Source organism: Calidris pugnax, unplaced genomic scaffold, assembly GCF_001431845.1.
Source record: "Calidris pugnax isolate Ruff unplaced genomic scaffold, ASM143184v1 scaffold3, whole genome shotgun sequence".
NCBI classification, from domain to species: Eukaryota; Metazoa; Chordata; class Aves; order Charadriiformes; family Scolopacidae; genus Calidris; species Calidris pugnax.
The window spans coordinates 198,181-213,638 of NW_015090799.1; the positions used below are offsets into that span (position 1 = coordinate 198,181).

General features: G+C 46.2%; 1 protein-coding gene across 1 annotated transcript in view; it reads right to left on the reverse strand.

The window, feature by feature from the left end:
- Positions 1-2,117: 2,117 nt before the first annotated feature.
- TTC17 (tetratricopeptide repeat domain 17) overlaps positions 2,118-15,458 on the reverse strand; it is an 88,164-nt gene continuing 74,823 nt past the window's right edge. Inside the window, exons 20-25 of the mRNA XM_014937181.1 lie at positions 11,329-11,449; positions 10,865-11,024; positions 9,310-9,393; positions 6,783-6,902; positions 5,065-5,208; positions 2,118-3,121 (exon numbers count right to left, since the gene is read on the reverse strand). Coding sequence (XP_014792667.1) covers positions 2,990-3,121; positions 5,065-5,208; positions 6,783-6,902; positions 9,310-9,393; positions 10,865-11,024; positions 11,329-11,449 — 761 coding nt within the window. The 3' untranslated portion in view covers positions 2,118-2,989. The remainder of the gene's footprint in view (positions 3,122-5,064; positions 5,209-6,782; positions 6,903-9,309; positions 9,394-10,864; positions 11,025-11,328; positions 11,450-15,458) is intronic.

Below are 15,458 nucleotides of genomic sequence, written 5' to 3' on the forward strand. Positions count from 1 at the left end.
CAGCCGTACCTAGGAATTTTATGAGGGTAAGGCAGCACACACTCCTGTAAAGTTCTAAACCAAGATTCGGAAAAAAATTATACTGTCAGACTACTGCAGTTTTCGAGCAGCTTTCACGAGGTGCAAGTTCTCTGGAAATGCAACCAGAGCAAGCAGAGCAGGAGCCTGCTCTCTCCTGGGTGGCAATCTATAGGATGGTCACCCCTCCAAAACTCAGCGTTCCTGCCTTTTGTATGATGTCAGCATCCAGTGCACGTTAAGGCATTCCTTAATAAAACATAAATAAATACCATGGTAAGCAAGGTGTAAACTGACATGAGTATTAAAGGCTAATTCTAAATGCCCATCAGTACCTTGGTGATCCAGAAAAGGTCTATTTTAATTCCATCTTTTGTCAAAGCCAAGGATGACCATCTGTGCTCCACATATGGCTGCTTCAGGTTCTTACGGACCAGCCTTACTCATCACTGAAACACCAGCATCTCCTGTCATCAGTGAGGGTGGTGAGAGCCTGGCCCAGGTTGCCCAGAGAAGCTGTGGCTGCCCCATCCCTGGAGGGGTTCAAGCCCAGGTTGGACGGGGCTTTGATCAACCTGGTCTGGTGGAAAGTGTCCCTGGCAGGTTCCCCGCCCTGTCCCTGTGGGAATGGGACTGGATGGTTCTGGCAGGTTCCCCGCCCCTGTCCCTGTGGGAATGGGACTGGATGGTCTTTAAAGTCCCTTCCAACCCAAACCATCCTGTGATTCTACACAGTAGAAGAGTCCAGCAGGTGGCAACCACTCAATTTGACCATAGGACACATGAGGAAACCAAGTAGTCAAGTGGCTCCTCTGTCCCAAGAGAAGTTTTTGCATGTTATGCTTTAAAGCCAGCACACGAAATGGAAGATACACCAAACATGTTTAAGTGACACTCAAGTGTTTACCAACCACTACAAAAGTAAAGCAGATCAGTTAAAGAAACTGAATAAAAGGAGCCTTTCTGCACCTTGCTTTAGTTCAAGGAAAAGCCTTTCCTCTTAACTTTTTTCTAGCTCAAATGGAACTTCTTCCCACTGACTCGTACCTGTCTCATTGGTTCCCCCTCCCACACCTTCCATGTGGGAAATCTCTGCAATTCCTTATCCCAGTCCATGATCCTAGTGGTGGTGGTGGTGTCTCAGACCTTCCAGAAAGTCATCGTCCTCTTGTGGAGTTTACACAGATACAGCTACCCCTGTCTCCGGCCAACAACATCCAGCCTTCAAGGAGCCTTGGGAAGGGAATAAAATCTGACATGCTGTTGGCTCTGTTGACAAAAAAAATTTAACATATTAATTCATTTTTTAAATAAAAATCTACCCAACGGTAGCACTCGCTCATGCCTCTGTCAGGCTTTCTAGGTGAACAAAAATTACTTGCAATAAAACGGGAAATTTGCATTAGAACTGCTCATCTTCAAGCACCTATAAAAATATTCAGGGATCCTTTTATGGAGTAAAAAAATTAGAGTATTAAAAAAAAAATAAATTATGTTGACATCATCGTTTCCACACCGCTGTCACCGAAAGACGAAAAAGACTGAAAAAAAAAAAAAGAAAAAAAAAAGAGTAAGTTCATAAATAGTGTTAGTTCTTTAAAAAGAATCCCTAAAGCAGTGTGTTCAGCACTAAAAGCTGGGGGGTGGGTTACATGAGAGACAGCTGGTTGAGTTAACTTTCTCTTATTTCCCTTTGCCCCTGGAAAAGGAGTCAGGCACGGAGGCGCAGGGAATTTTCCACGGATCCGCAGAAAATCATTACCCAATCCCAAGTGTTTAAGGGCTTTCCTGCCCCCTTCCAGCTCCCCAAGCCCAGACACACACACACACAGGAGAGGAAAAGCTGCCATTTGTTCATAAACGATTTATTTTATTTCAAATATGTGCCCTTGTTGATTCAACAATGATGTCTGGAGAATCAGGTCCTCCACCAACCAAAGAGACAACTGATTTGGAAATCTTCCACCTGACTTATTTGCTGTTGATACCTCGACACCGCCTGCCCTCCTCCTCTTCCTCCTCCTCCTCCTCTTCCTCCTCCTCCTCCTCTTCCTCCTCCTCCTCCTCTTCCTCCTCCTCCTCCTCTTCCTCCTCCTCCTCCTCTTCCTCCTCCTCCTCCTCTTCCTCGGCAGCTGAAAGTATGGCTCAGAGTGAGCATAAACTCGCACCTTATTCCGAAATGGCTAGAAATACAGTCAACAAAGAATTAGTAAATCGACCACTCAGGGAGGCTGAGGGCTATGAATATATAGACAAATATAAAACATCTTATTGGCATTTTTAGTGATTTTTTTTTTTTTTTTGCAAGTAAGATTAAAAAAAAAAAAAAACTTGGACTTTAGTGTCCTGCTGTTCCCTCCTCCTCATTTCCTCCTCGTCCCCCAACAGAAATAAACAATTCCAAAAATGTTTGATGTTCCTAATACTTGGTTGTTTGTTTTTTTGTTTTTTTTTGTTTATACATCTCAAATCCTGTCCCCCTCCTTCTAAAAAAAAAGCAGGTAATGTGGTATGGAGTGAACAAGACTGGACAAAGCATGGGTTTCAGGTGGATGAATCGCTGATTCTCTCTTCTCCCTATTGGGTAGGGGCGTGTGCTTTGCATTCCCATTAACTTAGATTCTAAAACATGAAGCAACAAGTTATTTTGGAGGCTGATGCCAATCTGAGCATTGAGGAAAAAACTAACAGTGCCAAGGGGTTCCTGGTACAGGTGGTCATGGATTCATGGAAGTTTCTTGGTTTTAATATTTACACGGATGTTTTAAAATTATGGTCTGTGAAATATATTTTCCAAAGATGCTCCTATATTGGAGGAAAAAAAAACAAAACAAAACAAAACAGAACCCTTGATCCAAATCCCATCTCTTTGTAAAAGTCTTGTTAAAAATTTTGATTCGTCGATTTATCTTAGCACACTTAAAAGCAGAATAGAGGGAAAAAAAAAAAAAAAAGATAAAGATGCTGATCTCTAAGGAGACCGTCGCTCTTTTTTCATCAGTAAATGACACTGAATGGTGCGGATTCGATTCTTTGCTGGGGCAAACTCCGGCTGAAGTTTTAGTGTTGACTCATACCATTTCATGGCCTTCTCAAACTCTTCCTGTAATGAGAGAGAGAAGATTGTGAAGAGTCAGGTTCTACAACACTAAACATGTTTTCTGTGCCTCTCCTGTCCTGAGTAGTTGAGCATCGTGGTACAAACAAAAGTAACTGAAGCAATACTTGTGGCTTTAAGATTCTTTTTTCCCCTCTCCCCCCAGCAACTCTGATATTTTTTAATAACCCAATTCTGCATAATCCAGGGAAGAGAGTCAAATCACCGCTGAGCATTACTGACCAATCTTCTCACCTTTCCCTGTTAATAGCAGACCTTAGCATTCTTGCAGTACAAGTAAGGTTTAAAACCAGATTTCAGTCAGAATTTACAAAGATCAAAGCTTTAAAATCTTGGATAAAGCAAAAACGTCAACTCTGCTGAAAAGCTAACGTTTTTAGAAACAATTTGAAATTGTTTTTTAAAAGATTACTCAAAGTGAAAAAGTAACAACTAAAACAAAACAGCCTCAAAACTTAAAGAGCACATAGTGGGCTAGATAATCTCAGTTGATTAGCTGGACTCCAGGATGGTAGGAAGAAGCATTCATGCTGAAGTAACTTATACTTTTATACAGGCTGGAGAGCTGGGCAGAGAGGAACATGATGAAGTTCAACAACGGTGAGTGCAGGGTGCTGCACCTGGGGAGGAACAACCCCCTGCACCAGGACAGGTTGGGGGTGACCTGCTGAATAGCAGCTCTGAGGAGAAAGACCTGGGAGTCCTGGTGGACAACAGGATGCCCATGAGCCAGCAATGGGCCCTGGTGGCCAAGAAGGCCAAGGGCATCCTGGGGGGCATCAGGAAGAGTGGGACCAGCAGGTGGAGGGAGGTCATCCTGCCCCTCTGCTCTGCCCTGGGGAGGCCCCAGCTGGAGCACTGGGACCAGTTCTGGGCTCCCCAGTTCCAGAAGGACAGGGAACTGCTGGAGAGGGGACAGCAGAGGCTACAGAGATGATGAGGGGCCTGGAGCATCTCTGTGATGAGGAAAGGCTGAGGGACTTGGGTCTGTTTAGTCTGGAGAAGAGAAGGCTGAGGGGGGATCTGATCAACACCTATAAATCCTTCAAGGGTGGGTGTCAGGAGGATGGGGCCAGGCTTTTTTCAGTGGTGCCCAGGGACAGGACAAGAGGGAACGGGCGCACACTTGAACACAGGAAGTTCTGCCTAAACACGAGGAGGAACTTCTTTGCTGTGAGGGTGGCAGAGCCCTGGCAGAGGCTGCCCAGGGAGGTGGTGGAGTCTCCTTCTCTGGAGACATTCAAACCCCACCTGGACACGTTCCTGTGGGACCTGCTCTGGGTGGACCTGCTTTGGCAGGGGGTCCTCCTCATGTTTAGGTGGAACTTCCTATGTTCAAGTTTGTGCCCGTTCCCTCTTGTCCTGTCCCTGGGCACCACTGAAAAAAGAATGAACGAATGACCATTTGGTGTTCAGAGTAAGCACTGAAAGCTAAATTGCAGATTAGAATATACAGACAGTGTGAAGAAATATGAGTTTAATCTGTAAATTATGTGGGGTGTTGATAATCCAGATACTGGAATTAAACTTCCTTTGTGTTTGTTCACCACACCTGCAAATGGGGTTTTATTGATTAGGCTAAACTCAGCTCTTCAGGATAGACACCTGATTTAACATTAATTTTAGACGGGCAGCCAACCCAAATTACCCATTGTTTGCTACTGTCTTAACGAAGCTTTGCAGAGAGCATTCTGAAGCCAGCTTATAAAAATGCTAGCCTTCATGTACTAAATGAGTAATAAGAGTAAAACGAATAATAAGAGTTTCGGCATTAAAAAAAAAAAAAACCAGATAAAAATCTATTTCTTGCTGATCCTACCCTGATTTCCTGAATGCTGCTCCTTCAAAATGGTTTGTGAGAAGAAGGTTTTTATATACATACAAATACCATACGGAAGGCAGAGGTAACTGGGTGGCAGCACACTCACCATGGCCACGTAGACGTTTGCCAAGGTGAAATGATTCACCACGAAGTGCGGGGCTATTTCCACCGCCATGGTGGCCACAATGATGGCGTCGTTCCAGAGTTTGGCGTTGTGGAAGATGTTTGCTAGGCTGATTAGTGGGACATCCTGAAAGAGAGAAGAGCAAGCCATAAACCAGGGAGGTTCTTTCCATTGAAAATGCCTCAGAATCAGCAAGACAAACGGGAAGACTCCACCGCTCTCGCTTGGTTACCACCCACCTCGTTATCTGGTGACCGAAGTTCTTTCCACTGAAAATGCCTCAGAATCACCAAGACAAACGGAAGACTCCACCGCTCTCGCTTGGTTACCACCCACCTCATTATCTGGTGACCGTGGAAGTGATTAGCTAGGACCTTGTTTAGTATAAAAGGGCATTCAGATCCTAGTTAAAACCAAAAAAACCTCACATACACACATCTGCTCACCATAGTGACAAACACTGCTGATGCATAGACAAACAACTCAAGAATTAACTCATTTAACCATACCAGTATGTGCTTTTACTTTTCAGATGCTCTTACACTAGTTTTCTCCCCAAAGATGAGATGGGTTCTAGAGACAAGAGAAGCTGTTCTGGTTTACCATCCTCCTTCAGCTTTTGCATTGAAGGGGAAGGAACGTGAACAAAAAGGGACTGCAGGGAAGTGAAAAAGGAACCGAACCATTCTCCCCCTGTACTGGGCACTGGTGAGGCCCCACCTCGAGAGCTGTGTCCAGTTTTGGGCCCCCTACCATAAAAAAGACATCGAGGTGCTGGAGCGGGTCCAGAGAAGAGCAACAAAGCTGGTGAGGGGTCTGGAGCACAAGTCTTGTGAGGAGAGGCTGAGGGAGCTGGGGGGGTTCAGCCTGGAGAAGAGGAGGCTGAGGGGAGACCTTCTGGCTCTCTCCAACTCCCTGCAAGGAGGGTGTAGCCAGGGGGGGTCGGTCTCTTCTCCCAAGGAACAGGCAACAGGACAAGAGGAAATGGCCTCAAGTTACTCCAGGGGAGGTTCAGGCTGGATATTAGGAAAAATTTTTTGCACGGAAAGGGTTCTCAGCCCTTGGAATGGGCTGCCCAGGGAGGTGGTGGAGTCTTCTTCTCTGGAGACATTCAAACCCCACCTGGACACGTTCCTGTGGGACCTGCTGTGGGTGGCCCTGCTCTGGCAGGGGGGTGGACTGGATGATCTCCAGAGGTCCCTTCCAACCTAGAAGATTCTGTGATTAGTGCAACCAATACACTGTTCTTTATCCTGCCTCTGCCACAGAATTCCTATACGACACTGGATAACAGCTATAAATAAAATTTCCTCAGCTGGTCACTGATGATACGTTTTTTATTCCCTGGATTTCTGGACTGTGACCTTGTCTGACTGACAAAACTGTGGAGCCCTGACAGCCGTAACAGACTTCTTTGCTGTGAGGGTGGCAGAGCCCTGGCAGAGGCTGCCCAGGGAGGTGGTGGAGTCTTCTTCTCTGGAGACATTCAAACCCCACCTGGACACGTTCCTGTGGGACCTGCTGTGGGTGGCCCTGCTCTGGCAGGGGGTTGGACTGGATGATCTCCAGAGGTCCCTTCCAACCCCAAATCATTCTGTGATTCTGTGACCCTTGATACACACAGTGTTGGCTTTAGTAATAGTCCGTGAAAGCTCTACTGTGACAAGCAAAACATTACTTCATCTGAGGAGTGGGCTCACCTTCATGTGATGGGGTGCATAGTGCAACGCTTGCCGTAAGCAGTCAATGGCCTTCTTTCCTTGGCCTTTTACCCTCCAGTAAAGAGCTGCCATGCTAGAGAGGACCCACGAAGTCTGATTCTGGCAAAAGAAGAACACAAAAACCAGTCACGTAAACACCTGTAGTGAACAGAACAATTCATGTGATATATTGAGGTAGACGGTGTTAACGCTTAAAAATAACATTAAAGTATTTCAAAGCAGCAAAAAGTTTCTCAACAAATATGTAATAGCCAACTTAAAAAAATAACATTAAAGTATTTCAAAGCAGAAAAAAGTTTCTCAACAAATATGTAATAGCCAAGTAAATGAGATTGCCAAATGAAACACAAACTCCAAATGCAACATCATTTTCTTAAGAAAGGAATAGCAGCTAAATAGCTTTAAACAGCAACAAGTTTCCGCAGCCGCAACAGCTTCTCACCAGGTGTCCGATGCTGGGCATCTAGACCTGGATGCACATCACCCAACATAAAGCAAAAAAAAATTAGCTAAGTTAGCTGATTGGACTCATAGGCTCCCTGTAGTCACTGGGAAGAGAAAGGATGCTCTGGGATGCAGCTCAGAGCAGAAGCCTTTCTACTTTTGAGTTTGGTGCCTCGAGCTGGCTGACTCCCACGTCACGTGTTAGAAAGGAAAATACTATGTGCTTGAATTCTGTGGACTCAGATACAGTAAATGAATGTTTATGCTCACATATGCAATTAGATAAGTAGCCATCTTGATTTGTTTGATTAGCTCTTGTGAATACTGAATGAGCCTGCTGACAGAAGAACTGCATTTTATTTTCAACACAGCCAGCCTTACAGGGAATTCCGTTTCTGGTCTCGGCACTAATTTTGCAGCTTATTTGGATAAAGCTTGCTGTCTGCAGGGGGAACTGTGGTATGTAAGAGAACAAGTTAGTTTATGTCTAAAGTGAAAGGAAACTAAGTCTTGTAACATAAGGATATGAGTTAACACCTTTACTTTTTGGGACTGACGAAGCTATACTGGCTTTAGTTTCAGAGATGGCTTTTGGTACAACAGGCTCATAGAATCATAGAATTGCCCAGGCCAGAAGGGACCTCCAAAGGCCATCTAGTCCGACCCCCCCGCAGTCAGCAGGGACACCCCCAACTAGACCAGGTTGCCCAGGGCCTCGTCGAGCCTCTCCTTGAATATCTCCAGGGATGGGGCCTCAACCACCTCCCTGGGCAACCTGTTCCAGTGCTCCACCACCCTCACAGTGAAGAACCCTCTCCTCATCTCCAGTCTAAATCTGTTCCCCTCCAGCTTGAAGCCATTGCCCCTCGTCCTGTCACTGCAGGCCTTTCTAAACAGGTTCTCCCCAGCCTTCCTGTAGGCCCCCTTCAGGTACTGGAAGGCTGCTATTAGGTCTCCCCGGAGCCTCCTCTTCTCCAGGCTGAACAACCCCAGCTCCCTCAGCCTGTCCTCGTAGCAGAGGTGCTCCATCCCCCTGATCATCCTTGTGGCCCTCCTCTGGACCCTCTCCATCAGGTCCATGTCCTTCTTATATTGAGGGCTCCAGACCTGCACACAATACTCCAGGTGAGGTCTCACCAGAGCAGAGTAAAGTGGCAGAATCCCCTCTCTGGACCTGCTGGCAATGCTTCTTTTGATGCAGCCCAGGATGCGATTGGCCTTCTGGGCTGGAAGTGCCCACTGCCTGCTCATGTCCAGCTTCTCCTCCACCAGCACCCCCAAGTCCCTTTCCTCAGGGCTGCTTTCCAGTACCTCACCCCCTAGTTTGTATTGGTGGCGAGGATTGTTCCGGCCCAGGTGCAGAACCTTGCATTTGCTCTTGTTGAACCTCATGAGGTTCACCTGGGCCCACCTCTCCAGCCTGTCCCTAATCATCCCCTCCCAGGGACCTCAGCTGAGGTCCTCAGCAGCCTTCATCCCGACCAGGACACTTGGCTTTCTCTGGGGAGAAGGGGAAGGACATCCTTGCACGTGGTGCCCTGAACTCGCTGCTCACTTCAGCCCAAGGCTGCCAAAGGTACGAGGCAGAAGGCAGAGAAGAGAGGAAGCCCCTGGCCTGTCTGCTCTCTGACCGCCGCACGCCGGGAGCGCGACTGGAGAGCTGAGCCATGGCTTAACTCACCCTGCCCTAAGCTCCAAGACAACCACAGAATCATAGAACGTAGCCCAAAAAGAAAGCGGAGGGCTGAGAACCATCAAAACAGTTTAATATCTATCAACAACCAGCAACACTGCTCACTACAAGGCTGGAAACATCGGGAAATTTGACAAGCTTAAGTTTTATTAGAGAGATCTGCAAGATTTTTGACAGCGTAAGCACGGGACGTAGCTCAACGGAATACCTATGAGGGCATTACAGATGCTCAACGGACACAAATCCCTAGTCCAGTTACTAATAGGTTCCTTGATTGGGATTTCAGACAAACGGTTCGAGACTGGATTGACCGCTACGTCAGTCACGAGCTGTAAGCCCAGACTTCTCCTTTTTCTCCTTTGCACATACCTTTTCCAAAGCTTTGGCTATTCGAGTCCCGACTTGTTCTAATGACTGTGGTGAGTACTGGTCTTTGCCAAGGTTCTGTAGCACCTGTGGAAGAGGAAGAACAAGTGCTTAGATGCTGGAACCTGGTAAGAGATGTCCCTCACTTGGTGGTCGCTTTTTTTACACTTTTAAAACTGCCCATAACCTATTCCAACCTAAACATCATTGTCTGTCTTGAGGTAATACTATCTGTACCACCACACAGCGCCATAACTCCACAGCGCTGAATACTAAGAAAGCTGGAAATTTATGTACGCTCAGATGGACTTCTCTTTCACTAATTTATCCATCAAGAGCTACAAATACAAACACACTAACGGTGTTTTCAGATTTCTACCAGGCCAGATCGTAGGTGGCTAGGAAAATGTTCTGGTAAGATAATTAAAACAGTGCTTTTGGCTTCTATTGTTACAGTTTCATTACAGAATCATAGAATCATATGGGGTTGGAAGGGACCTCTGGAGATCATCCAGTCCAACCTCCACACCAGAATGGGTCTACCTAGAGCAGGTTGCACAGGATCTTGTCCAGGCAGTTTGTGAATGTCTCCAGAGAAGGGGACTCCACCACTTCCCTGGGCAGCCTCTTCCAGGGCTCTGCCACTCTCATATTAAAGAAGTTCCTCCTCAAGTTTAGGTGGAACATCCTGTGTTCAAGTTTGTGCCCATTTCCTCTTGTCCTGTCCCTGGGGACCACTGAAAAAAGCCTGGCCCCATCCTCCTGACACCCACCCTTGAAGGATTTATAGGTGTTGATCAGATCCCCCCTCAGCCTTCTCTTCTCCAGACTAAACAGACCCAAGTCCCTCAGCCTTTCCTCATCACAGAGATGCTCCAGGTCCCTCATCATCTCTGTAGCCTCTGCTGTCCCCTCTCCAGCAGTTCCCTGTCCTTCTGGAACTGGGGAGCCCAGAACTGGTCCCAGTGCTCCAGCTGGGGCCTCCCCAGGGCAGAGCAGAGGGGCAGGATGACCTCCCTCCACCTGCTGGCCACGGTCCTCTTGATGCACCCCAGGATGCCATTGGCCTTCTTGGCCACAAGGGATCATTGCTGGCTCATGGTCATCCTGTTGTCCACCAGGACTTCCAGGTCTTTCTCCTCAGAGCTGCTCTCCAGCAGGTCACCCCCAACCTGTCCTGGTGCAGGGGGTTATTCCTCCCCAGGTGCAGCACCCTACACTTGCCCTTGTTGAATTTCATTAAGTTTCTCTTAGCCCAGCTCTCCAGCCTGTCCAGGTCTTGCTGGATGGTGGCACAGCCTTCTGGGGTGTCAGCCACCCCTCCTAGTTTTGTGTCACCAGCAAGCTTGCTGAGGGTACTTTCCATCCCCTCATCCAGGTCATTGATGAATATATTGAAGAGGACTGGATCCAGTACTGACCCCTGGGGAACACCACTTGTTACAGAGCACTTGTTATCCCAGCATTCACACACTGAAGGTCACTGCTGGAGACAGGGCACTGATGAATCTGCTGTGGCAGGGCCAGTTTTGTGTGGCAGCCTTCAACTCCGGCCTACCTCTTTCAGTTGACTTTCTCCGGTGTAATGCAAGCTGGCCCGACTGGAGACCCCTTGCAGGTGGTCCAAAGTATGCATGCTGGCTGGTAGATTTGGGTTACAAAGGGGCTCCATGGCTGGCTCTTGCAGCTGTGTGGCAAAGTCAATGTGCTCTGTAATGCTACAAAGGTCATACAACAAGTTCCAATCAGTAAGAGTCATCACAAAGTTCTCAAGTGAGTGTAAACTGCCCAGAACCTGATCTGAGTAGCTCAAGAAGCAGGAGAAACCAGATCCTTCTGTCTGCACTTGCACTTTTCTTTGCAAGTCTACAGATGAAGTACCACATAAAGTTTTCAAGCTTCTTTGAGATCCTGGCAGTTTTTTCTTAAAGAATACTAAAATCTTCAATTTATGAACGCTGACAGCCATGTAACTGTCTCGCTTTGTGTAAGTTATTTAAAGCTGATATACAAGGTACTTACTCAATGTTTTTAGCAGAAACAGCAAGCCACGTGCTGGCTACAGTTGTAAGCTCTACCCTACGGAGTTTCAGGCATTCATCAGGACTTGGCCAGCCAAGGCTACGATAATCACGCCTTTTCCCTTGAGAAAGGAGGGGAAAAAAAAATAATATTGAAGAAGCTATCTGGAAGCAGAAAGACTTTCTGCTTCAGCACGATGATTTACAAAATATTTTATGCCAGTGGAATCATTCCCTACGTTATAAAAGTCACAGTCCTGCAGCCAGATTTCTTTAAGACCATTTCCACCCTAAACGGACTGAACGGAAATAGTGGGATCCAAAGCCAGAACTGGATCCTACACAACACTGATCAGGAGGTGGAGTTTTAAAACCTGTTCTTTATGCTTTTTCCACTGCTAAAGATGAAGAACAATCACCACTCTTGTTTACAGGTAATGTCTCTACTTGAATGTCCTTAAAGAAATTTCCTAAGTGAGTCATCATTTATGTTCTGCAGCTAGAGTAAAAACTCATAAAAGTTGATTTTTCACCGACAATCCAGGGTGCAAAATACTGCTCTTTCTTTTCAATGAATACTGGTTTAAGACAGTCAATGGCTTTTGCCACATTCTTACACTCAAGTAAGCAACATTTCTGAAACTAGTCATTACAATTCAGCCCTCTTATTTAGCAGAGAACTTAGCCGAGGCAGGGAAAGGTTAAGTAACTTGCTTTATGTTAACAAACAGATCACTGGGAGAAACAAGAACCTGATCTTCACCTTAACTGAAATCTTCCCCTTACATTTGGTGGATACTGCACCAAGTCCTAGGGATCCAGCTTGTGTTAACAAGGTAACACACTTAACTCGGCGTTCCCATATGAGAGCCAATATTTCCCTCTCGTATCAGAACCATCCCAACTACGTAACGACTACGACCAAGGGATGCTATGTAATAAAAGCAGCTCAGGGGGAGAGAGGACACACTGAGGAAAGGATAAACGTGTGCTCACAAATGATAGTCTGTTTTCATGTAATCCCTCCCCCCCCTATTTAAACATTTAATTCAATAACTTACATCTCTCGGTTGCTAAAAAAAAGGAGTTAAAGATTTAACGTAAACGCCTTCATAATGTGAAATCACTTTTGAGGTCATCAAATCATCAAGGACTAAAATGTATTGGGAGAAACACATCTTTGCTTACACATCAGCCCTATGACATGAAGATTTTTAGCTCTGCTGAAATCAAGGTAAGACCAGAGCAACCGCCCTCCATGCATTTTGGTCTCTTCTTTGGCATCATTAGGTTCCAGCAGCCCTAAATTTCATCCCAGGCAATCCCGTGCTGATGATTTCTGTCCACCCAGCAGGGGAACCAGCTTGCACCAGATCAACAGACCGCTCTCCAACTCCCACTACTCAACTAGAAAAGACTCCACCTCTCTCTCCAAACCTTCTCATCTATGTTGGTGCAAAACTCGACGATGCTTCTGTAGCTCTAGCCTTCTGGAAGACAGTCTCTAAGTTTTCTCTTATAACATCACCAAACCAATTACAGCAGAATACTGATATTTCAAAATTTATTTTATTTTTATAAGACCAAGCTTTCTGTTTTTTGATTTGTGCGTCTTATGTTTAGTCAGTAATCCATTCAAGTAATCAATTCATCCTGCATTTGTCTGCGAAGGTTTGTCTCTCATCTGATAAACCAATTTCCCTGCCCATTCAGTTTTAAAGAAAAAGATCATTAAACCCCCCTCTATCTTCTACTACTTCTACTCACAACATCTACCTCTTTCACAGAATGACATAGGGTTGGAAGGGACCTCTGGAGATCATCCAGTCCAACCCCCTCCACAGCAGGGCCACCCAGAGCAGGTCCCACAGGAACGTGTCCAGGCGGGGTTGGAATGTCTCCAGAGAAGGAGACCCCACCACCTCCCTGGGCAGCCTCTGCCAGGGCTCTGCCACCCTCACAGCAAAGAAGGTCCTCCTCATGTTTAGGTGGAACTTCCTACGTTCAAGTTTGTGCCCTTTATCTCTTGTCCTGTCTCTGGGCACCACTGAGTATTTATAGGTGTTGATCAGATCCCCCCTCAGCCTTCTCTTCTCCAGACTAAAAAGACTCAAGTCCCTCAGCCTTTCCTCATCAGAGAGATGCTCCAGGCCCCTCATCATCTTTGTGTCCCTCTGCTGGACCCTCTCCAGCAGTTCCCTGTCCCAGAACTGGACCCAGTGCTCCAGATGGGGCCTCCCCAGGGCAGAGCAGAGGGGCAGGATGACCTCCCTCCACCTGCTGCTCACACTCTTCCTGATGCCCCCCAGGATGCCATCGGCCTTCTTGGCCATGAGGGCACATTGCTGGCTCATGGGCATCCTGTTTCATTCTCCACTCTTACCACCTCAGCCCCAGAAGTTCTGGGAATTAACTAGAATGCTTTCATTCAGCAGATAAAGCTACGCTGCACTTCATAAAGAAGTTGCAGAGGGAAGACATTTCAAATTTTTCCATGTACTCATCTAGAAGGCGTATTTTACTATGTAGTCTTTGTGGCATATATTTATGGTAATAAACCAATGTCATATATAAGCTGCAAATGACTTGGCTTTCTCTAGAAGCAGCAGGTTACCTATTGGTCCAGGAGAAGGTATCTTTGGTCCACTGATCTCCAGGGCAGTTTGGTAAAAGTTTTCATTTTCTCCATTAGTCCCTTCTTCTCCGTTTCTCCCAGCTGGCTCCTGGAGATCCAAGCTTTCAGCTTTTGGTTTCTTTAAACGTTTGACCTGAAAAGTGATCTACCGGAAAGAACAATATTAGGAAAGTTAACAGTAAGAAACACCACGAACATTATCAGCTCCAATACACTATTGGTTTTAGCCCAAAGATTCAATTTCAAAGGTGTTCCAGATGACACCTTTCTCTCACTCTCCCCCCATCTCAACCCCTTCTCTAAGCCTGCTCACTTTCACTGCATCACACCGTGCAAACAAAGTACACTACTTCAATCCCCGACATGGGAGAAAGCCAATTTAGCTGCTGGAGAACTGAAAGGCATTTTTCATTATGCATTTTGTCCGTAACGTGATGACAACAGATATTTCATTGTTTCAGGGTAAACCGGAACTTTGGGTTAGAAACTTTTTCTCCTTTGTGAGCAAGAAGTTTGAAGGCACCCAGCATCATTCAACACCTCAGCTCTTGCTGCTGATAATCAAGACGTACGATACCATTTTTTAGTCCTGCGGAGGCCTTTCCTTCAGAAGATGGATTGAAACTACTTATTCATATCACACAAGCCATGAACCAGCTTTTAGGTCCATAGGGGAAGTTCCTATATATATATATTTTCCAGCATTAAACCCCATGCAGTGTCCTCATCTTTCCCTCCACCACAACAGTAAGTTGGCGTAAGTCTTAAGTAAACTCATCCGAACTTACCCATTCAGCTTCATCATCATCATCACCACAGTCCCCAAAACAGGAGCTGGCCAGTCCATCCTGAGATCCCTTCTTTAGGACACGGATTCCCTGCAAGTCCATCCGACGACCTTTGACCTCCAGCGCCCCTTCGAAAGCTTCCTGAGGCCACGAGTTTTCAAACTCATCACCCAAAGCCAGAATCTCTTCAGACATCTGATCATCTTCTAAACCCTCCACTCCCTCTGAACCGTTGCTTTCTGCAGTGACCGTGTCTGAGAGGGAACACCATAAAAACGTCACAAAGTTCTTTTCCTGGTGCTTCCACAAATTGTCTTAAAAGGGTCTTTTTTTCCCTGTGACCTGACTTTTCCATTTGCACAAACCAAATACCACTGACAACTCACTGCATGCTGCAAATGGAGAGGGGGACTGGAGAATGCAGACCTTCCCACTGCAAATAAGCATCAATTCTTGCTTCAAAAGACCAGTAACTCTAGACCACTTTCACTAGTTTCCTTTCCAAACCAGAATTTTGCCCGTTTGAGGAAGTAAAGAGTTGGAGTCTTTATATACGTGCATTAAACACCGAATAAAGCTCTCTGTGCCTTAACCATACACCCTGGTTTTCTTTCCTTCTGTCTGGCACAGCTGATCCACAATTCACTGAAGTACAATCACCCTGTGTTTGTAGTCCCTGGAAAGAAACTCCCTCCTTTAACTTGGCAA